Source organism: Penicillium canariense (genome assembly GCF_028826845.1).
Source record: "Penicillium canariense strain IBT 26290 chromosome Unknown utg000009l_segment0_segment0, whole genome shotgun sequence".
In the NCBI taxonomy this organism is placed as follows: Eukaryota; Fungi; Ascomycota; class Eurotiomycetes; order Eurotiales; family Aspergillaceae; genus Penicillium; species Penicillium canariense.
Window position 1 is genome coordinate 1 of NW_026622736.1, and position 19,786 is coordinate 19,786.

At 54.8% G+C, this 19,786-nt stretch overlaps 10 protein-coding genes across 10 annotated transcripts; 7 read left to right on the forward strand and 3 right to left on the reverse strand.

Moving 5' to 3' along the window:
• Window positions 1-562: 562 nt before the first annotated feature.
• N7482_010790 (uncharacterized protein) lies at window positions 563-2,216 on the forward strand (the record flags this gene model as incomplete). Its single annotated transcript, XM_056692904.1, has 4 exons — window positions 563-773; window positions 830-1,253; window positions 1,326-1,728; window positions 1,785-2,216. The coding sequence occupies 4 exons, from the start codon at window positions 563-565 to the stop codon at window positions 2,214-2,216; spliced, it is 1,470 nt and encodes a 489-aa protein (XP_056538105.1).
• Window positions 2,217-2,590: 374 nt separating this feature from the next.
• N7482_010791 (uncharacterized protein) lies at window positions 2,591-2,909 on the forward strand (the record flags this gene model as incomplete). Its single annotated transcript, XM_056692905.1, has 2 exons — window positions 2,591-2,600; window positions 2,683-2,909. The coding sequence occupies 2 exons, from the start codon at window positions 2,591-2,593 to the stop codon at window positions 2,907-2,909; spliced, it is 237 nt and encodes a 78-aa protein (XP_056538106.1).
• Window positions 2,910-3,005: 96 nt separating this feature from the next.
• On the reverse strand, window positions 3,006-4,804 carry N7482_010792 (putative xylosidase/arabinosidase; the record flags this gene model as incomplete). Its single annotated transcript, XM_056692906.1, has 2 exons — window positions 3,006-4,432; window positions 4,489-4,804. The coding sequence occupies 2 exons, from the start codon at window positions 4,802-4,804 to the stop codon at window positions 3,006-3,008; spliced, it is 1,743 nt and encodes a 580-aa protein (XP_056538107.1).
• Window positions 4,805-5,098: 294 nt separating this feature from the next.
• N7482_010793 (putative hexose transporter) lies at window positions 5,099-6,823 on the forward strand (the record flags this gene model as incomplete). Its single annotated transcript, XM_056692907.1, has 4 exons — window positions 5,099-5,268; window positions 5,317-5,722; window positions 5,789-6,420; window positions 6,475-6,823. The coding sequence occupies 4 exons, from the start codon at window positions 5,099-5,101 to the stop codon at window positions 6,821-6,823; spliced, it is 1,557 nt and encodes a 518-aa protein (XP_056538108.1).
• A 1,335-nt stretch (window positions 6,824-8,158) lies between these two features.
• On the forward strand, window positions 8,159-8,503 carry N7482_010794 (uncharacterized protein; the record flags this gene model as incomplete). The annotated part of the gene is made up of 1 exon (XM_056692908.1): window positions 8,159-8,503. The coding sequence occupies one exon, from the start codon at window positions 8,159-8,161 to the stop codon at window positions 8,501-8,503; it is 345 nt and encodes a 114-aa protein (XP_056538109.1).
• A 1,090-nt stretch (window positions 8,504-9,593) lies between these two features.
• N7482_010795 (uncharacterized protein) lies at window positions 9,594-10,396 on the forward strand (the record flags this gene model as incomplete). The annotated part of the gene is given in 4 exon segments (XM_056692909.1): window positions 9,594-9,796; window positions 9,856-10,030; window positions 10,090-10,263; window positions 10,280-10,396. 4 exon segments carry the CDS (start codon window positions 9,594-9,596, stop codon window positions 10,394-10,396), a joined length of 669 nt encoding a protein of 222 aa, XP_056538110.1.
• A 736-nt stretch (window positions 10,397-11,132) lies between these two features.
• Window positions 11,133-11,847, reverse strand: N7482_010796 (HD domain-containing protein; the record flags this gene model as incomplete). The annotated part of the gene is made up of 3 exons (XM_056692910.1): window positions 11,133-11,382; window positions 11,440-11,653; window positions 11,709-11,847. 3 exons carry the CDS (start codon window positions 11,845-11,847, stop codon window positions 11,133-11,135), a joined length of 603 nt encoding a protein of 200 aa, XP_056538111.1.
• A 487-nt stretch (window positions 11,848-12,334) lies between these two features.
• On the reverse strand, window positions 12,335-13,281 carry N7482_010797 (phytanoyl-CoA dioxygenase family protein; the record flags this gene model as incomplete). The annotated part of the gene is made up of 3 exons (XM_056692911.1): window positions 12,335-12,600; window positions 12,655-12,873; window positions 12,933-13,281. 3 exons carry the CDS (start codon window positions 13,279-13,281, stop codon window positions 12,335-12,337), a joined length of 834 nt encoding a protein of 277 aa, XP_056538112.1.
• A 981-nt stretch (window positions 13,282-14,262) lies between these two features.
• Window positions 14,263-16,045, forward strand: N7482_010798 (uncharacterized protein; the record flags this gene model as incomplete). Its single annotated transcript, XM_056692912.1, has 6 exons — window positions 14,263-14,666; window positions 14,746-14,911; window positions 14,962-15,063; window positions 15,131-15,260; window positions 15,317-15,429; window positions 15,494-16,045. The coding sequence occupies 6 exons, from the start codon at window positions 14,263-14,265 to the stop codon at window positions 16,043-16,045; spliced, it is 1,467 nt and encodes a 488-aa protein (XP_056538113.1).
• Window positions 16,046-17,780: 1,735 nt separating this feature from the next.
• On the forward strand, window positions 17,781-19,470 carry N7482_010799 (MFS transporter; the record flags this gene model as incomplete). Its single annotated transcript, XM_056692913.1, has 2 exons — window positions 17,781-18,031; window positions 18,135-19,470. 2 exons carry the CDS (start codon window positions 17,781-17,783, stop codon window positions 19,468-19,470), a joined length of 1,587 nt encoding a protein of 528 aa, XP_056538114.1.
• Window positions 19,471-19,786: the final 316 nt, after the last annotated feature.

Consider the following 19,786-nt stretch of genomic DNA (forward strand, 5'->3'; position numbering starts at 1 on the left):
GTTCGCAGCCCCAACGCCCATCGGAATCCACTTGCCGATAGTCTGGGGAAGCTTCGGGGCCCCTCTGCACCAAATCGCGAACCAAGCCAAACCCACCGGACTTTCCCCCAATCAGCCATCCGCTTGCGCAGAATGCCAGGATGCGGACCTTGCTATCGGGCCTACCCCAACCAGCAGGGATCCACATGATAAGCGGTCCCCGGCAGCAAATGGTAAGTTGCCGGCGATAAGTTGCCTCTCCACTCCACTCTCCTTGCCCCACTGCACGAAGTGGCACTCCACCTTTATCGTCCTCCTCGGGCCGATGCCCCCCATCGGCCCAGCCAATCCGATGCTGCGAAGCCCTTGCGAGAACGGGGAGAATGCAGCTGCAGGGACCGCCAGTGATAGGAAACGACCCGCTTCTCGCTCTCTCCCCACTCACTTATCTCGCATGGCATGACCCGCTTGACAACCGGCTGCTCCTTTTAATGCGTAAGTATCTCCCCCGAAATATCTCTGGTCACACGAGATTCGAGATTCCATGCGCTAGGCCGTGTGCATTGGTGAAACGTTCATCCTAATGGCCGCTAATTCGAACCCCGACGAGGCAGTCGCCATGGATCTCAAAGATGGAGACTTCAAGATGACTGAGGAGACATCGGCTGGCGAGTCGCTGGATGTGGTGCTCGACCCCAAGATGGAGCAGAAGCTCCTGATGAAACTAGACATGGCCTTCGTGCCCATCATTATGCTCACCTACTTGTCCTGCTTTTTGGACCGCGCAAATATCGGTAGGCCACTCGTGGAGCCAGTCGAAACATGAATAGACGATGCTGATGGAGAATAGGAAACGTCAAGGTCGCGAACATGCCGGAAGATATCCATGCCTCGGATAGTCAATACTCAACCGCCGTTTCCATTTTCTACGTCACCTATGTCCTCTTCGAGTCGCCATGGGCTGTGCTCATGAAGAAATTGACCCCTCGCAACATCTTGACCGGCTTGTGTATCGTGTGGTCTTTGACCACCGTTTTCACGGGCTTCATCGAGTCTGTGGGCTCCCTTTATGCGACGAGGCTCATTCTCGGTGCGTGCGAGGCCGGGCTGTTTCCGTGCCTGAACTTGTATTTGACTATGGTCTACCGTCGTGAGGAGCAAGCGAAGCGCGTATCCTATCTGATGAGCTGTGCCGCCATCTCCGGGGCCGTCGGTGGGTTGCTGGCCTATGCCATCCTCCATATGGATGGGGTTGGAGGCAAGGCAGGCTGGAGGTATGTTCTTTATTGCAGAGGCCCCCCCCCCTTTTATTTTCCCCCCATCGACTTTGACTGACACCTTCGTAGATGGGTATACATCATTGAAGGCCTTTTTAGCGGCCTGTGTGCTATTCTCATCTGGTTCGGCCTGCCGAATAACCCTGCCGAGGCCTATTTCCTCACCGAAGAAGAGAAATGGATGATGCGCGTGCGCAATGAACAACGTCGGCAGTACATGGGGAGCGAAACGTTCAGCTGGGAGGAGATGCGCAATGCACTACGCGACCCCAAGCTCTACCTTTCGGGAGCCGTTCAATTCTGCCAGGATATTCTCCTGTATGGATTCAGCACCTTCTTGCCCGGCATTCTCCACGGCATGGGCTATAGCTCTCTGATGAGTAACGTGATGACCATCCCGGTCTATCTCTGGGCTGCCATGGTCTTCATCGCTGTGGCGTTCTGTGCTGATCGATACTCCAAGTTTGCATCGGTACGCGGCTCCCGCCTTTTCCTTCCCACTGTACTCTCCGCTGACCACCATGCTAGTTCATTTTTATCTGCAACCTTTTCGGCATCATCGGCTACATTCTGTTGCTGACCGTGAAAAGCACCGCTGTGCAGTTCTTTGCAACCTTCTTGATTGGGATTGCCACTTATACCGGTCCTGGGCTGAACATCGCGTGGCTGAATGTGAACACTGCCCCTCAGTACCGACGAGCTCTGGAAGTCGGATTACAGCAAACCATGGGCAACTGCGCTGGAATCGTGGCCGGCCAGATTTATCGCAAGTCGCCATATGTGCTCGGTAATGCCTTCTCGCTGGGCGCGCTGGTCGTGTCACAGGCTGTCGTGACGGGCCACGGCTTCTATCTGCGTCGTGAGAATCGCGCCAAGGAACGGATTGAGAATGGCGAGAAGGAGGACAACCGACGGGTTCGCACGGGCGATAGCGCGGTGGATTTCAAGTACCTCTACTGAGCCGGGGCTATCGTGCCGCTCGGCCTTTGCTGCGAGTGATGTTTAGTTCGGTCTGATGTAAATAAATCCACCGGATTAATCAAATATACTATTCCATTATCTAATTATCTGATTATTGTCCCTTTTCTTGATTCGTCTCGAGTTCATGTACGAACCGTGGAACCGTTCTGGTCCGGCCGCCTCGAGTGAATGACGCGCACGAAGCCGCGAAGCACATAAAAAGGGAAGCGTCCGTCGCAGCGATAGGAACACACCTTGCCTTGGACTGATTTCGGACCTTATCGGTGATTCCACTTAATCTCCCCAGCCTCTTCAGACCTCTTGTGACACATCATCTCCCCCGCACATGAATACTTGAAGTCGCACCCGCCATCATGGGGCTTTGTATGTCATTCCCACACCGCCGTCGCTTTGGGCCGGGCATGGGCGGGGGATGGGGACCGCCTCCCCGGCGACACCACCACAGTGGAATGGGATACGGCGGAGGATATGGCCCCGGTTATGGTCATGGCCATCATGGTGGTGGCGGATGGGGTGGTCCGTCAGGTGGAGGATACGGGGGATACGGCAGATACGGCGGCGGGCCTGGTCGGCCTGGTTATGGAGGAGGAGGCGGCTTTGGTGGTGGGCGGTCTGGTTTTGGCCCTGGAGGGGGACGGCGACATGGTCGACGCTGTTAGAAAGCGGGGATAGAGCCCGACCATATACAAAAAACCGAGATGGAGGAATTGGTGGAGGATCATTTCGTGCATTTGCAGGGACTTGGAAGATCGGCCACGGCGCAACGGTCTAGGAGAGCTGGCCAGACGACTCGGAGGGGGACTTCGGCTCAGATTCACAATCCGAATGCGTGTCATCGTCAATCTTGAAATCGGTAAACTGCACTTCGACTCCATCGCCGACCGCAAACATGCCAATCACCGGGCCTGTAAAGTCGAAGTCGGTCATCACCGCGGTGTCCACCAGCTGCATACACTGCCAAGGGCCCGCGGAATCATGAAGGAAGAAGAAACCAAGTGATCGTTCCGTGTATCTGATTTGAAATTGAATGGAACCCTCCAGCTTGACCGCGTGGGTGTGCTTGACCCGGTAGGATTTTGATCGGTTGAGCCCCCCGAAGATGACCTGCTTGGCCGGGAAGTCGTATGCAATCGTCAGCGACCGATGCTCATCCTTGTAGAGGGTCAGACCGGCCTGGCTAAGTATGGCATGACCAGGGACGGGATTGCATAGCGTAACGCCTGCTGTTCCCACCAGTCTTCGTTGTCGCTGGCCGGCGAAGCTGACGGCTTGGTCGGCTTGGTGGAGCCCCTCCGGGCTCGCACGTATGGTGATCCGATGGCCCTGAAGGTGGTAGTTTTCCAGGATCGGATCTCTCAAGTAGACCCACGCTGCGACGGGGGAAGAACCGCGGCCGGTCGTCCACGGAGTGGTGTCGGGACGATCTCGGTGTGGAACGACGTCGATGCAGGGCCACTCGTCGTCAGGCCAGTTCACCGCAGCCAAAAAGGTCTCTCTTCCCATGATGGATCGCCCGGCGGCCATGCGCACTCCCAGCATCACCACCCACCATTGGCCGTGCTGATCTTGGAAAAAGTCTCCATGACCCGTATGTTGGACATAATGATCAGTTCCATCCGCACTGTACAGCGGATTCTTGGAGTAGGATTCAAATGGACCCCAGATACTCCGGGACCGCGCGATGCTCAGCATATGATGCCGAAAGGTGCCCCCTTCCGCACACAAAAGATAATACCAGCCATCTTTTCGATACACATGCGGACCTTCGGTGTAGCTCCGGGCCCACCCATTCCAGATGAGAGCTGGCTCGGTCAACATCTTTCCAGTGGCGATATCCACCTCAAAGTTGAAGATTTGGAATTGCGGACCGGTTTTGCACACCTGCACATAGGTCTTCTCGTCGTCGAACAGCAGAGAGGGATCGATTCCCGGGAAGGGGAAGATGATCGGATCGGACCATAGTCCCGAATGAATGTCGGTGGTATGAAGGATGAATTGTTCGCTATGCTCATCGCCCGGTGTGTTGGACTCGTGGACAACGTTGGTACAGATGATATAGGTGATGCCTTTGTGATGGCGGATGGTCGGAGCATAGAGACCGCCCGTGGCCACCAGCGACGTGCCATCGTCCCATGGGGTGATCCAAGTGGTTGCCCGGGAGAGCGACAATTGGGACCGGCGGTTCATTGCGTTGCCTAAGGGTAGTTGGATTTAGCCCCCGTACTTGGCGGTCGCGAGCCGCGCCACATACCAATATGCGTCCACGAGACCAGATCCGAGGAGGTGTAGATGGGGAGACCGGGGAAAAGATGAAAGCTGGAATTCACCAAGAAAAAGGTATCGCCGATCAGGCAGATGGACGGATCAGGCGCAAAGCCCGGAATGATTGGGTGCTGCCCGTCCAAAGCCATCGTGAAGTATGGCAACGATGGGATCGCGTTCCTTCGAAGCATCCACGACAAAGATGTGAGATGTGTCGATGCGGGGGGGGCAGCGCGGCATTCTTTGAATCGTGGCGTTTGGGCATGCCCGTTAGGACACGGCTTAGGATCCGCCTGGGATCGCATGGGGGCGCATCCAACGAGACACGAGAACCAGAGACACCCCGCTTCCTGCGTCCATATAGGCTAAAAGACGGGACGAGACCAGGGGGCTATCGGTGTTTCCGCGGCTCAGGATCGATCTCATGCCCGGGAAAAGGGAATCAGCCTGGCTCTATATAAGCTCTATAGGCCCGTCGGTCTGCGGGGGCACTGCAAGCCTCCGAACTGAGCAGTGAGCAGTGATACGCACGAGCGAGACAACCCCCCCCCCCCTATTCAATTCAATTCAAACACTCTATCTGTTGTGCTTTGTGAGACATGGCCTCGAATAACGAGCTGGCGAAGCCACCCCCGGGCCATTTCTTCCTGGCGGGGCGGACATTTCCAAGAGTTAAATGGTGGAAGCAGCGCAACATGCGCTTATTGTACTTCTACATCGCAGTTTTGATTGCAACCAACACAGCCAACGGGTTCGACAACTCTATGATGTATGCAGCCCGCCCATGTCACAATGGTATCCACTCACACTCCTCTAGGAACGGCTTACAAGCGCTTTCTTTCTGGCAAGATTATTTCCATCATCCCAAAGGCCCAACCCTGGGTCTGTTCAATTGCGTGATGAGTGTCGGCGCATTGACGGGACTTCTCATTCTTCCTTTCATGCTGGATCATTTTGGGCGAAAGTTATGCCTGGTCTTCGGTTCCTGCTTCATGCTCGTTGGGATTGCACTGCAGTCCGCCTCCATCAACTTCTCCATGTTTGTGGGTGCCCGGTATATCCTGGGCTTTGGAGACATCATTGTCATATGTACAGCACCACTGCTTATAACCGAAATCGCGCCCGCACAGGATCGAGCAATCCTGGTCACGATTGCCGGCGCAACTTACCATTCGGGTGCTTTTATCGCAGCGTGGACTACATATGGTACTTTGAAGATCCAGGCAAGTCCCTGCCGCCATGCAAATGCACCATGCCGATCATGGAAATCATGACTGATGCAGCGACAGAGTGAATGGTCGTGGAGAGCACCCAGCCTCATCCAGGGATTGTTTACGCTGTTGATGCTTGCCGTCGTATGGTGGATCCCGGAAAGTCCACGATACTATATCTCCAAGAATCAACCTGAGAAGGGACTGCACATTCTCGCCTATTACCACGCCGAGGGAGATGAGGCTGACGAGGTGGTTCAGTTGGAATTCACGGAAATTACGACGGCAATTGCCATGGAGAAGAATTCGGAGCATTCCAGCTCCTTTGTGGACTTTTTGCGGACACCTGGCAACCGAAGACGACTGTGGATTATTCTTTCCTTCGGCCTCTTTGCTCAATGGTCAGGAAATGGTCTGGTATCCTACTACCTGAATCTCATCATGGACAGCATCGGAATCAAGGATGCGAACAAACAATTGTTAATCAACGGTGCATTGACCTCGTTCAGTCTGGTGACCAATGTCTTCTTCAGCTTTTTTGTCGACCATTGGGGGAGGCGCCCAATCATGCTGGTGAGCTCGGCGGGAATGCTCGTCGCCTTCGTGGTCTGGACCGCCCTCTCCGCACGGTACGACGCGCATGCCAGCGCAAGTCTCGGATCGGGAGTGCTGGGGATGATCTTTATCTATTACCTGTTCTATAACCTCAAGTCTGTCGCGCTTGAATCCGTTCGATGGACCCGCTCGTTGCTAATATCGTCCAGGTCCGGTCTCATCGCCAGCTACACCACCGAGATCCTGCCGTATTCGATGCGCGCCAAGGGCTACACGATTATGGAATTTGCCATGTATATTGCCCTCTTCTTTAACCAATATGTGAACCCTATCGCACTGGACGCTCTTCACTGGCGCTATTACATCTTCTACTGCTGCTTTTTGGCCGTCGAGGTCGTGGTGATTTGGTTCCTTTACGTTGAGACCCGTTATGTTCCGCTGGAGGAGATCACCCGATTGTTCGACGGCGATGACGTCGCTGCGGCAACCAATGTGGAGATGGAGAAGACCTGGGAATCGGGCAAGGGCTTCACTACCGCGGTGCACATCGAAGCGTGATCGCATGGCCGTGGGTTTGCGACAGTCGCTACTGCTCCTCGATCTCGAGGGCCAAGACCTTCGTTCCTCTATACCATGTTTGACAAGCTCTCACTTCCAGTAACATGACCATGTTGAAAACAATTTAGGTCCTCTGCAAGGGGGCGCATGTACCGTTGGGGGGAACCAGGCGGATAGAAAAAACGGCCATTTTGCGAAGAAGGTGGGTGCGTATTCGGTCGTGAGTTTGGCAATCTAAGCGAATATCCCATCAAGTGGTAAGACGGGACCAGACTGAGCCGACTGTACGTAAAGCGATCGGCACAGTGGTCAGCCGTGACGAAAGAAGTGATCGTCGGCCATGAAAGCTTAGGTACAATTAGAGCCATGGGTATAGATCCGCGTGAACCGTGTTCTTTCATGGTTTGGATTGAATCAGGCACGAAAGTCCCCCCGCCCCAAAGTTCTGCTCTGCCATTCCCATAGGACGCTGGAAATCGAACAGGGGCCTCGATCTTGAGTGGGTTGAGAAAGCAGCAACGTGCCCAGCATGCGGCAGAAACAGTCTCGGGCTCAAACCCGAGATGGATTCGTGATGCGATCTACGCCGCACGCAGTATCTTCCGGCATACCGTCACGTCCACGTGCTGGTCTCCGTGCGTAGTGGGACCGCCGTCGAGACTCGCGCGGCGTGATTCTACCATCCATCGAGGGCGCCCATCGGGTCATGATTCGCTCGACGAATCTGTACCGCCCGTTAGGACACCGCGAAGGCCCCGTCGAACCTCGCCTCCCCTCGCAGAACCACCGGCGACTGCGGCGACCTCCAGCCCATCAACGCACCAAAACAGGCGGTTTCACTTGGGAGTCTATGTCAATGATCCGCCCCAGTGACCACCATCAGAATCCGAAAACAATCCCCAAATCCCCTGATTGGGTTGCTGAACAGAATGTAGGTCGAAGACCGAAAAAGAAGTGTGATAAATCTCGCTTCCCATGCCTGAATTGTGCAAAGCAGAACTTGAATTGCGTGTGGGCCTAAATATGTCGGTGGAGGATTCATCTCGTGACAGCATTAGCTGTGACTGTTACACCGCCTTGATCCGGTGCTGGAACAGAGATCATGGCATCCCACGCATGGCTTAAGGGTCCCCTGGAGTGGATATTCACCTCGTGGGGGCGGCACGGTTGCTTCGCCTCGACTCTCCACCCCAAGGGAATGCCACCACATGTCCCGGGACCGATCACGCCATGCATTGACTGGTCCGCGCATCCCTTTATTTTCCACGCAACGACCAGTCTTCCCTTTCACGGTCCCACTGCTCATATCATGGTGAAATCGAGTCGGCGCTTTCCATGGCCGAGGAGCATCGCCTCCGCACCATGCGGGGGGAACGTCGAAGTGCCGGTTCGGATCCCAAGCACTATATTGAGAATGCCGGGGCCACCGTTCCCCGCGGGCACGTCCAACCCTTGCGCGACACTACCGGTGTTGGGCCCCAACTGTACATCCTCGGGTGTCACATTTTGCTGCGACAGATGACCGGTGCCGGGATTGCGCTGGGCAACCTGGACTTGGACCAATTAATCCACCAAGGCATGAAAGGCGGGCCAGCACCTTCAAACCGGGAAGGATTACTAGGCCAATTACTATTGCTGGCCACTACTGGTGTTAAGGATGCATTCAAGTTCTGTTTCTGATCGGAATTTGCTCCGGGCCCAGGTATTCGCATTCGGGAAAGCCCCGAATAATGGGACGATGAGACGGCTGGCCGACCTGCTTCGGCGTTCCTGGCAGCGACCTGACGATCACCGGGAGCCCCTCGTGGTCGTCGGATGGAGTGGATTCCGAGAGGCGTCCGATACCCGTATGACATACCTATGTAGGCCGGAGGTCCTCTCTTGTGCTCGTCACTCGTGCGCTCTTGCATCCCGTGGAACGGATCTCCGTAGCTCACGCGGGTTGTACGTGAATCCGTGTTTGCACTAGGTTAGGGTGAGCAAGGGCGAACAACTCCCAAGTGGCACCGCAATTGAAACAGCGGGGGATCAAATATTGCGTGGAGAACGAGAGCGAGTCTGTAATCTCTTCCCTCTGTACATCCTTTGGGCCCCGCGATCATCTCACGCACCATTGCTTTAGTTTGTCCCGAGGCTTCTGGAGGGCCCACACGTACATTGGCTTAAAATCACCGACTCGATAATTCTTTCCATTTGAGGAACTAGTAGTCGGTCTTCCCCTGCAGAACTCCGCCGATACAGCGGATACGGCGTCAAAAATCAGGAGGGGTCGTATTCAGGGCCTTTCCCTCATGGTTAGCCTCATCTGCCGTACGGGGCCTATAGCCTTTCTGGGCGTTATCGTCGAGTTAGACTGTCCATCCAGGACTCTGCTTCTACGCAGGTGGACGTTTGGTGGTTCAGGGACGGCTGATCGAATTAGTCGACCACCAATCGCCATCCTTGCATTGTCCACTTGGTGAGACGAGGTGAACGCCCGTTGCCGCGCCAAGCAACGGGCCAAGACCCTGCGTGCGGCCGAGGTTGCAGTGCATTTGAATCTACAGCACGTCCCCCGACGTCAACAACATTTGGGATACGGGATGCCGTCGGAGTTGCTCATAGCAGTCTTTATAAAGGGCATTGGGTTTGTGAAGAACGACAATATCCTTCTCATGGTCTAGAAAACCCGTTCTTACATTCCTGGCGTACCTGGCGGCATCCCATCTCCCCCCGCTTCGATTCAACAACCCGTGGGAGTCTTTGGATAGTCCGCATAGGACTTGATCAGATGTTGCAGAAGATTGTCGGTCTGTTGGCCGTCCAGGCGGCTCTAGTTGCAAGCCTACCGGCCCCCGAGCCTGCTCCATCGCCGCCAGGAGTTCCTTCTGCGTCAACTGCGCGAAGCGAGCTGGCTGCGTTGACCGTTGCACCCCAAGGATCTCAAGATGGTTATTCCCGGGCTGAATTCCCGCATTGGATCACACAAAGCGGGTAAGATTGTTTCCCTCCAGCCCCCTTCTTGGGAGATCCGCCTCTCACCCCGCACGCAGGAGTTGCGATACTCGGGATGTCGTTCTCAAGCGCGACGGAACCAATGTAGTGCAAAGCGCGAGTGGCTGCACCACCACGAGTGGTACTTGGGTCTCGCCCTATGACGGCGCAACCTGGACGGCCTCGAGTGATGTCGACATCGACCATCTCGTTCCGCTCTCCAATGCCTGGAAGGTGGGCGATATTCTAGTCGGAAAGCGCCCAAGCGAGGGAGGACTAACATATATCCATAGTCCGGTGCATCTGCTTGGACCACTGCTGACCGACAGGCCTTTGCCAATGACTTGACTCACCCCCAACTACTGGCGGTGACGGACAATGTGAACGAGTCGAAGGGGGATAAGGGCCCCGAGGAATGGAAGCCTCCTCTCGGTAAGCGCACTGGACGTGGGTTCTCGGGTTACCCAGTTTGCTGATCCATAGATAGTCTCGTATTATTGCACCTATGCGGAGATGTGGGTCAAAGTGAAGTCGGTCTATAGTCTCACCATCACGTCGGAGGAGAAGTCGGCCCTGTCCGATATGCTGGATACGTGCTAGAGAGTCTCACTGCCGCGACGGGAAGCCGCCCGCTATCGAGAATCCTGGACTACCAATGTTGCACTGAAGCTAGAAGTCCGGAGAATAAATTCACTGGTCTCGTATCGCCTAACTACATTCTCCAGCCCCAGATCGCATTCTGTCGTGTTCATTTGCGACTAAAACCTTATATACGGCGCAGACGTAGTTGTTAACACCTTGGCTTTAATTCTACAGCCTGGGGATTAAAGCTATGCGGTTCCACACGACACGTACGAATTGCCAATGTATCCCATAATCGGGAACCTCGTGAATGTAAGACTATTATTATATGCACCCAACATAATATCCATGATGACACGCCTAAGTGCAGATCAGAACGACCAGCAGCAGCGGATAAGACGTGCGTTGCAGAGATGGGCGGAGCGGAAAAGGTAAAGAGGTGCGGGGGAGCGGTGTTGTTCTCGTTCTGCGCTCGACCTGTCCAATATTCAACGACCGGTCAGTCCGGCGAGATGGCCATCCAGGCGGCTCGATATTGATGCTGAGTTCTTCCATACATTTCCACCATGTACCTAGTCTACTTTCGGTGAGAGTGGTCTCCTTGTGGTCTAAAATACTGATGTCCAAAAAGGTCCCTATTGAGTGAACGAGCTAGAAGCTTTCGCGGCGGAACCGACAACAGCAGCCACCCTGAGGCACCATGATCCCATCGTAAAGGGCTTTCCCATATTCTTAATGCGCGCGACAGGCTCGATCAACAGGGCCGAGAAAGATGAGCCGTGATCATATCCAGATAGGCCCCTGCCCGCGGGGTGGTTGATTCCACCCCTTCCAATTTGGCCGCATCGTCCCACAGTCGCAGAGAGACCATCTCGTCTCGGAGAGGATCTTTGGCAAACTCCTCTAGCTCGCCTCCTTGGAAGGGACCACCCTGAAAGGCGAGTGATTTTTGGGAGGCGGAAGACAAAGAACCGTAGTAGGCACGGTCCACTGCCGTGAGGTATCTGATGGTAGCCGATCAGAATAGGCGCAGACGGCTTGAGAGTAGGGTGTTCACGTACCGTTTAGCCGCAACGTGGCTCCTGACCAGCCGACAAACCGTCTCGCTAAATCCCAAAGATTGGAGATATGCTGCGCCAATGTCTTCATGGCCGACGCGGCCGACATTCTCAGTGCCCTCGCGAATGTTCATGCGAACCTCCTTCGTGGATTCCAAGGGGATGATTTGACCGATATCGTGCAAAAGCGCCGCCATGACCAGCTCGTCTCGAGCCCCTGTGCCAACGCATGAGATATTGGGGATTGAAAAAGTCTCCTACGGGTTTCATACCGGATTGGCGCGCCTGGTTTGCTGCTTGTAAAGAGTGTTCGAGCTGGTTGATCGATTCCCCGATATAGTCACCTTGTCCATACTGCTCAAGGGCACGGACCAGAGTCTCGGCCCTTGTCACTGGCGTTTGGGGCTCCATGGTTATGGAATGGAATTTGGGGAGAAATATGTTGCAAGATCAGAGTCACGAGGATCGGGGTGGAAGAGAAAAACGATCGAGGGCGGAGGCGGCCGGACGGGGATGTCCCTTTTATACGTCCCGTGGATCCTTCGGGCTCTTAAAACAGGACTAGGAATTACGTCTTAGAGGAGGAATAACCTTCGATCCGGTGATCACCTGATACGTTGCAAATCTCGGCATAGCCCAGTACAGTACAGTTAACTAGGATGTGAACTCGATTACCGTTACTGTCGTCCGTGGGACCACGTTGAAAAATCTTCTCTCTCTCTCTCTCTCTCTCGCTCCCTTCACTCCTTGAAATATGTTGTACAAGTATTTTCTGAGGCAAAGTAGGTATCTGAAGCCTATCGCTACCTACAGTGGGGAGGATACCCTGGCCCATGGGGTTTGCCGCTTTCCTCTGCTCTTGTCCCCTGGGGCTTTTCTCTACTAGTCTTGATTAGAACTAAGCTGCAGAACCCATGTTTGCGCTTTCTTCCACAGTCAGCATGGGCGATCCATAGGCATAACGTTCCCGTCCTTCCTTGTATTCCTCGCCCTCCTTCCGCATGTGGGTAGCGGGCCAGAGCTTCTGGCGGTCCGCATAGTACTGGTCATGCAAATTGCCCTCTGTGGCGCAGTTGTAAGTGGCGTAGATGGCGCGTCGGTCCTTCGGACTAGTGTTGGCACCACTGCGGTGGGCCAAGTAAGAGCCGAAGATCAATATATCACCTGTGGCTTCGGTTAAATTCACCCCACTTTGAGACCACTCGCGAAGTGGCTTACCCGGTTGCAGATCGCAGGGTGTCCACGTTTGGCTGTCCACCCAAGTGTGTTCAATGCAGCGATCGCTACCCAGAGGAACCTCCATGCGATGGCTGCCGTTAACTACATCCAGGCCACCGTTGGCTGCATTCATGTCATCCACAGCGGCAAGAATGGTCAAGTGCTTGATGTTCTTGACGTGTGTGTAGGCATTGGCGTCGATATGAGGTTCAAAGCCACCTAGAAGGGGGTCCATAAGTGATGAGGATGATCACAGTTTCAGCAACAAAATTACATACCACTTCCAGCTAGCTTATAGTTGATCTTCTCCTTGAAAAGGAACATCTCCTCACCGGCGAGCTGCTTCAGAGTGCTGGTGGCCCGTTCTCCCCGCAGGAAGCTGTTGAAGCCAGGATGGGAGTTCGCGAAGTTCTCGGTGCGGCACAGCACCCGTTGGCCATGACCATTGACCTCCTCATAGGGCATCCATGGCACATCGGGGGTCCGCGGCAGGTCATGCACCTCCTGTGCCCATTGCTGGAGCAGCTTGGTCTCCTGCGGGCTGAAGAAGCCCCGCACCAGAAGATAGCCGGACTCCTGGAAGCTTTGCAGCTGCTCGGCAGTCAAATCATAGTGGAAGTTGTCCATGACAGGCGAGTGACAAGGAAATGAGAAGAAACTCGTCGGTATTCAGAAAAGAAAAAGAAAAGAATGGACCGTGCTCGAGGGATGGCAGCCGACGGAGGGTTTTTGTTTTATAGATACCGAGGTGACAGATGGCTCCGACGGGGCTTCTGGGCTCGAGCGGGTTCCCACACAATGCTCACTCGGCCTTCGCACCGAGATCACCGAGATCTCAGCCCGGTCTATTCCTGTACTGATCGATCGGCTTCGGCAGACTAGTGGTTGATCCTACGTGGCTCGGTTGAGTTGTGCCTCATGGCGGCATTCAGGGCCAGTCGGAGCCATGCGGGTGTGTTGGTCTATCCCCAACCTGAGATTTTGTTTGGATGTTTGTCAAGTTTTCTGTGCTGTCCCTGGGCCTGGTCGGGCAAACAGTATGGAAGAACTAGCAGTCCCAAGGCCAGCCAGTCGCAACGGCTGGCGAACAGCACATGGGCCGAACCGCACGGTTTAATAGGCTTGGCATGCTCGGGCCGTCCCCACCCGTCCCCCACATTCAACCAGCTTCAACAACCTTCAACAAACAAGGCTCCGCGCGCAACGTGCGACGGTTGTACTAAGGTTGCTTTGTGCCACGCGCTGCGCACGAGACAAGCTGGAGTGGAGCTGCGGTTGGTTTCCCGCGTGTTTCCCTCGGATCACTGGTGGTGCACGGATGTCGCTCCGAGGAGCTTGGCCCTGTTCTAGCCCGCGATGTGGACCTATTGACACCGCACTTCGCACCGACACTCACTAACGCGCCTCTCGTGGCTGCAGCCGATCTTGCCATTGGAGCTACCGGAAAATTAAGCACAAACGGTTGCAGTCCTCCTGAAAACGTGCACGACTGCAGGTCGCGACTACAAATCATGACCGTCTCGGAAGCGAAAGACCTGGCGTTGATTTTCTTTTTCCATCTCCTTTCTCTCAGATCCCAAGGCCCAAGCCTCCTTTCCCCCAACTAACATGGAGGCATCTCCAAGCGACTCCGTGATGAAGATGGACGGTGCCCAGACCCAGGAAGTGAACGAGAACTGGGATCTGGAGGAGACCACCCAGGCGGAGAAGAAGAAAGCCTGGGGTGTTATAAACGTGATTGTCGCCGGTACTGCTCTCTTCAGTGATGGATACAATGCTCAAATCATCGGATACATGGAGCCGCTCTTTAAGGTCCTGTACAAGAATGGCATGTCGTCTACGATGAAGTCGCGCCTCTCCAACTCGTACCTGATTGGCGAGATCTTCGGCATGATCTTCTTTGGTGTCCTGATTGACCGCATCGGCCGTCGGACCGGTGTGCTGGCTACAACCGCCTTTTTAATCTTCGGTGTGATTCTGGCCACTGCATCGCATGGGCGTACCGAACTTGGGTAAGAACGACGCATCAAACCTCCACAGGCGGTGTTCCGAGAAAGAAGAAGACGCAAAAGCTGACCCAAAGTAACACAGAATGTTTTGGATGATGGTTGTTGCTCGAGGTGTCGCTGGCTTTGGTGCAGGAGGTGAATATCCGGTCTGTGCCACCAGCGCCACGGAGGCCGCCGATGAGACCGCAAAACTCCGCAAGAATCGTGGTATGCTGGTCGCAATGACCACTGACTTTGCTGTGGATCTGGTAGGTTGACTCGATAAACGAATCCTCAGATGACGCTAACTGTAGAACAGGGATTCGTCTTTGCTGGTGTGATTGCCTTGATCGTCCTAGAATGCTATAATGAGGCAAATTCAGAGGGTGTCTGGAGGGTTTGCTTTGCGCTTGGCTTTGTGGTTCGTGCTTCTGAATCTTCAAGCCCCCCACCCAGCCCGAGATACATTCGCTAATTCTATCCAACAGCTGCCCCTTGTAATCTGCTTCTTCCGCCTTCGCATGATCAAATCGACACAATACAAAAAGCACGCGATGAAATCCCGCTACCCCTACTGGCTCGTACTCCGTCGTTATTGGAGACCCATGGTTGGAACCTGTGAGTATTGCCTTTGTACTTGATCATCGTTTGGACCTGACCTCGAATCTCGTCAGCCTTGGCCTGGTTCTGCTACGACTTTGTGACCTACCCATTCGGCCTTTTCTCCTCGACCATCATTGCGCAGCTTGAAACCAGCAACAGCACCGTGCAGAACATTGGATATGGTGTAAGTCCCGACTTCCACTTGAAGCACCATCCGTGGCGCTAACATTCGCTTGACTTTTCTCTAGACGGTCATCAATTCTTTCTATCTGCCCGGCTGTATCGTGGGCGGCTTCCTGATGGACCGCATTGGCCGTAAGCAGACCATGACTCTCGGTTTCATGCTCTGGGCCATCTGGGGCTTCGTTCTCGGAGGTGCCCTGAGCTCTATCCAAAGTGTCTTTCCCTTGTTTGTGGTCATGTATGGCATCTTCAACGCCCTTGGAGAGATGGGTCCTGGCGTCGCCACTTTCCTCTGTGCTGCCGAATCGTTCCCGACCCCCCTGCGTGGCCATTTCTTGGGGTTCGCAGCCGCAGTGGGCAAAGCGGGAGCCTCCATCGGTATTCAGGTCTTCCAGCCTATTCAAGACTCATTCTCGTCTACGGAAAAGGGGCAGCAAGGTGTTTTCCTGATCGGATCGGCTTTCTGTGTCGTGGGTGGCCTGATTGCCTGGTATTTCATCCCCGACATGTCGCGTGAGCTGGAGACGGAGGATGTGCGGTTCAGAGCCTATCTGGAGGAAAACGGGTACGACATCAGTTCCTACGGGGACGCTTTGGTGGTGAACCCAAAAAACTAGAGACGACAAACAAAAGAGATTCCCGCATGTGGGGAAACCGTTCTGTACTTTAACAAAATGGCGAAGAGGGAGGCTCGATGTACTGATGCCGAAGTTATCAATAGGAAAATCCATCCACTAGATATAATATGTGTACTGGACTTGAGGTCAGGAACCGCCGCAACGTACCTGGGGCAACGAGCCATACAAAAGGAATGGAACCGGCCCAGCCGGTGGGTCAATAATTCATTTTCCATCTCTAGCGATTGAAAACGTGAGCTTGGATCGGTGCGACCTATAGTGACATCGTGTCTTCGTTAGAGTCCTGCGACTTGACCTTCGAATGACTATTTTTTAGATCATCCATCTGTTGAGGCTGTTTCCCGAGACATTGCTCGTACTGGGGCGGAAGCCGTTGGAGTAAATCCCGGACATGGAAAGTTCGGAAGTGGGGTGGGGGCAGTGCCACATGTAGTACAACCAATCAAAATGCCGGATCGAAGGAATTCAATGGTTCTACCGTCCTAAAAATCTGGTTCGATGGTGAGAGAGTATGGGACTCGGACTTTGCAGGAGCGCGGATATATATTTCAAACTGAAGAATGGCACACTGCCGATGATGCTCAGATACTCGGCAGTGCCTCTACACAACAAATATCCGTGTATACGCATCGTCACGTACAGTATCTTTCATTTAACGGCACTAATGATTTAGCATGGTGCAAGCATACATCATCGGTCGGGGGACTTTTCCTTGGGGCTATTTGTTTTGGCTATGTCCGAATTCGTGATACTTCCCCGGGTCGTCCTTTGCCAACTTTTTGGGTCCAACCAAGGCCAGCCTCACATGAGACGGAGGACCCCGCTTGATAGAAGTAAGAGCTCCGGCACCAGACTGGTGAATACCAGGTTCCTGGAACCACTGAAACATTGTGAGGGAACTTTGTGAGGCAGGGCTCGCCTTCGCCCTCGCCTCTGTCGTTGCCCCACGAGGGGATCGTAAACGAGGCCGGCTTTCGGGGGGTTCGGGTCCTCCGGGTTCTCCGAAGTCTGCAGTTTTTTGTCAGTTTTTTGTCTGCAGCATTTCCAGGTCCGTTTCGCTTTGACGCGCAAACTATCCCGCGTGGTGTCAGCTGTACGAGTTGTGGCCTTGGGATGACAACTCCTCATCCCCGGATGGCCCGGCAGAAAGATGGGGGAAAAGTGTGCGTAAGTCCAGGTGGTTGGCGAATCGTACCAATTGAGATTGGTTCCGGCAAATCCGTGCTTATCTACCTCCATGGTGGTCAAGGCCAGCGACGATGCCGAGCCGACCGAGATTTAGGTTTCTGCCAGGATGAGCGCCGGCGCTAAGCCCCCAATGAGACACCGGGGTTGGAGCGTCCGCATGACTAATCTCTTCACCGAGGGGAAGAGGCGGGGCCGAGTGGAGCCCGGCGTTCAGCTAAGCTAGCCAAGCATTGCGCCGGTTGCTTCTTTTTCGGCAGGCCGACCAGCCCGAACGTCCTCAACCCTACCCTTTTGGGGGGCCCTGAGGAGTGGCAAGCCCTACCCTCGGTAAACCGACGTGGAATCGCGAGGGGAACAAGCTCTGAGGTTTTCTTCTTCTAGACGCTTCCCCCCCCCCCCCCCCCCCCGGATTCCCCCAGTCCATTCCCTCTTGCCTCTCATCGGTTTCCTCGGTTTCCTTCCTCCCCTTCTCCTCCCGTGCTGTCTCCCCGTTCACGCTGTCTCGACCCTCACCGACTGGACAGATATGACTTCCCCCCAGGGAGAGGTCTCTGCCAACGAGACGCGGGATGTCGAGAAGGTCTCATCGGTGTTCCAAGAAACTTCTCCCATGCTGCTCTCCGAAGAGCAAGCCCTCGCCAAAGCGAGAAGCAGCCCGAGCGATGCCTACCCGATCCTCATCACGTACGCCACTGATGACCACGACAATCCGAGGAATTGGCCCAAATGGCGCAAATGGTATATCACCTGTTTAGTTAGCATGCTCAATGTTATCACGTATGTCGAATCTCGCTACTCTCGCTCTCGCTCTCTCTCTCTCTCTTCCCCCTCCCCCACCTTTGATTTTCCGGAGAACCTTCTAACCCATCCGATTCCACAGATGTTGGTGCGCAGGAGGCATCTCATCAGGCGCCAAGGGAATCCAAGAGGAGTTTGGCGTCTCGAGTGAGGTCACCACCTTGTGTCTGTCACTGTACGTCTTGGGGTTTGCCATTGGCCCCGTCCTCCTCGCTCCGCTTTCCGAGTACTTTGGACGCCAGCCCGTCTATGTGGTGTCGTGGTTCCTCCTGTTTATCTTCCAGCTTCCTCTCGCCAAGGCTCCCAACATTGGCACTGTGCTGGTGTGCCGATTTCTCGCGGGTTGTGCAGGAGGCGCCCCGTTGGCCAACACCGGCGGTAGTATCAGTGACTTGTGGGAACGAAATGAGAGCGGAGGCCCCATGGCCGTTTATGGTCTTAGCAGCACATTTGGCCCCCCCATGGCCCTGGTGGTCACGGGCTATATCGGGCAGAACGCGGGGTGGCGGATGATCTTTTGGGTCTTGATGGCCATCACGGGTGGCGTATGGATCCTCTTGGTCCTCACCGTCCCCGAAACCCGTCACACAACCATCTTGCAGAAAAAGGCACAGCGGGCGTGCAAACAGATGCACAAGGAGAATCTGCGATCGGCGGAATCGACGACCGATGTCAACGCCAGTGAGCGGAAAGGGTTACACCAGCTGTTTGCCATCACCCTCACGCGACCCTTCCGCTTTCTCATCTCCGAGCCAATCACCACCTTCTCCGCCATTTACAATGGCTTTCTCTACGGGCTCGTTTATCTCTTCAACGAGGCCATCCCTCTCGTCTTTGGTGCGCCCAAGGGGCATCCCTTCAGCGGGGGCGAGCAGGGGCTTGCCTTCCTCGGCATGGCGCTCGGCCCCATTATTGCCTTCTGCTTTTACCCGCTCCAAGAGCGATACTACCTCCGTCGGGTCGCCGAGAACGGAGGCAAGGGAGTGCCCGAGGCGCGGATGTGGATGGCCCGGGGCGGGGCCATGCTCATCCCCATCAGTTTGTTCTGGTTTGGATGGACCAGTTACCGTTCGGTTCACTGGATCGTGCCGATCATCGCCTCCTCCTTCTTCGGAGCCGGGATCTACATCGTCATTCTCAGCATCCTCAATTATGTCGTGGACAGCTATCAAACCTATTCGGCCTCTGCGCTTGCTGGTGTGATTTTGGTCCGCAACATAGTGGGGGCGGGCTTTCCCCTGTTCGCCAGCCAGATGTATGAGAAGCTGGACTATGAATGGGCGTCCAGTCTGCTGGGCTTCCTCTCCATCCTGCTTGTGCCCATTCCTTTCATCTTTTTCTATCACGGCAAAGCCATTCGGCTGCGGAGTCCTTGGGCCCGAGAGCATTTTGATCAGACTGCGGACAACCCTCACTGATGACGGTCACGGTACGTGTCCAGCGGTGCGACGGGGAGGAACAGGTGCATTGTATGATTATCACTATAGAACCCTGCGCCCTCGAATTTTACTTCATTTTCAACGAACCCCGTTTTTCCATGTTGCCACTCTCCCGAATAGCTGTACCAGTAGCCCGCCTGTCTTCTTCGATCTTCTCTTCATCTTCCTCCATAATTGGTCTACCCCGGACGTCGCCGCTAGTCGTGATGGCAAGTGTTTTCGCGCGGTCGTGCGTTTTCCGGCAGGGTTCCGACTACCGGCCCCACCACCAAGGCCGGCGGCGCTAGAAATTGGG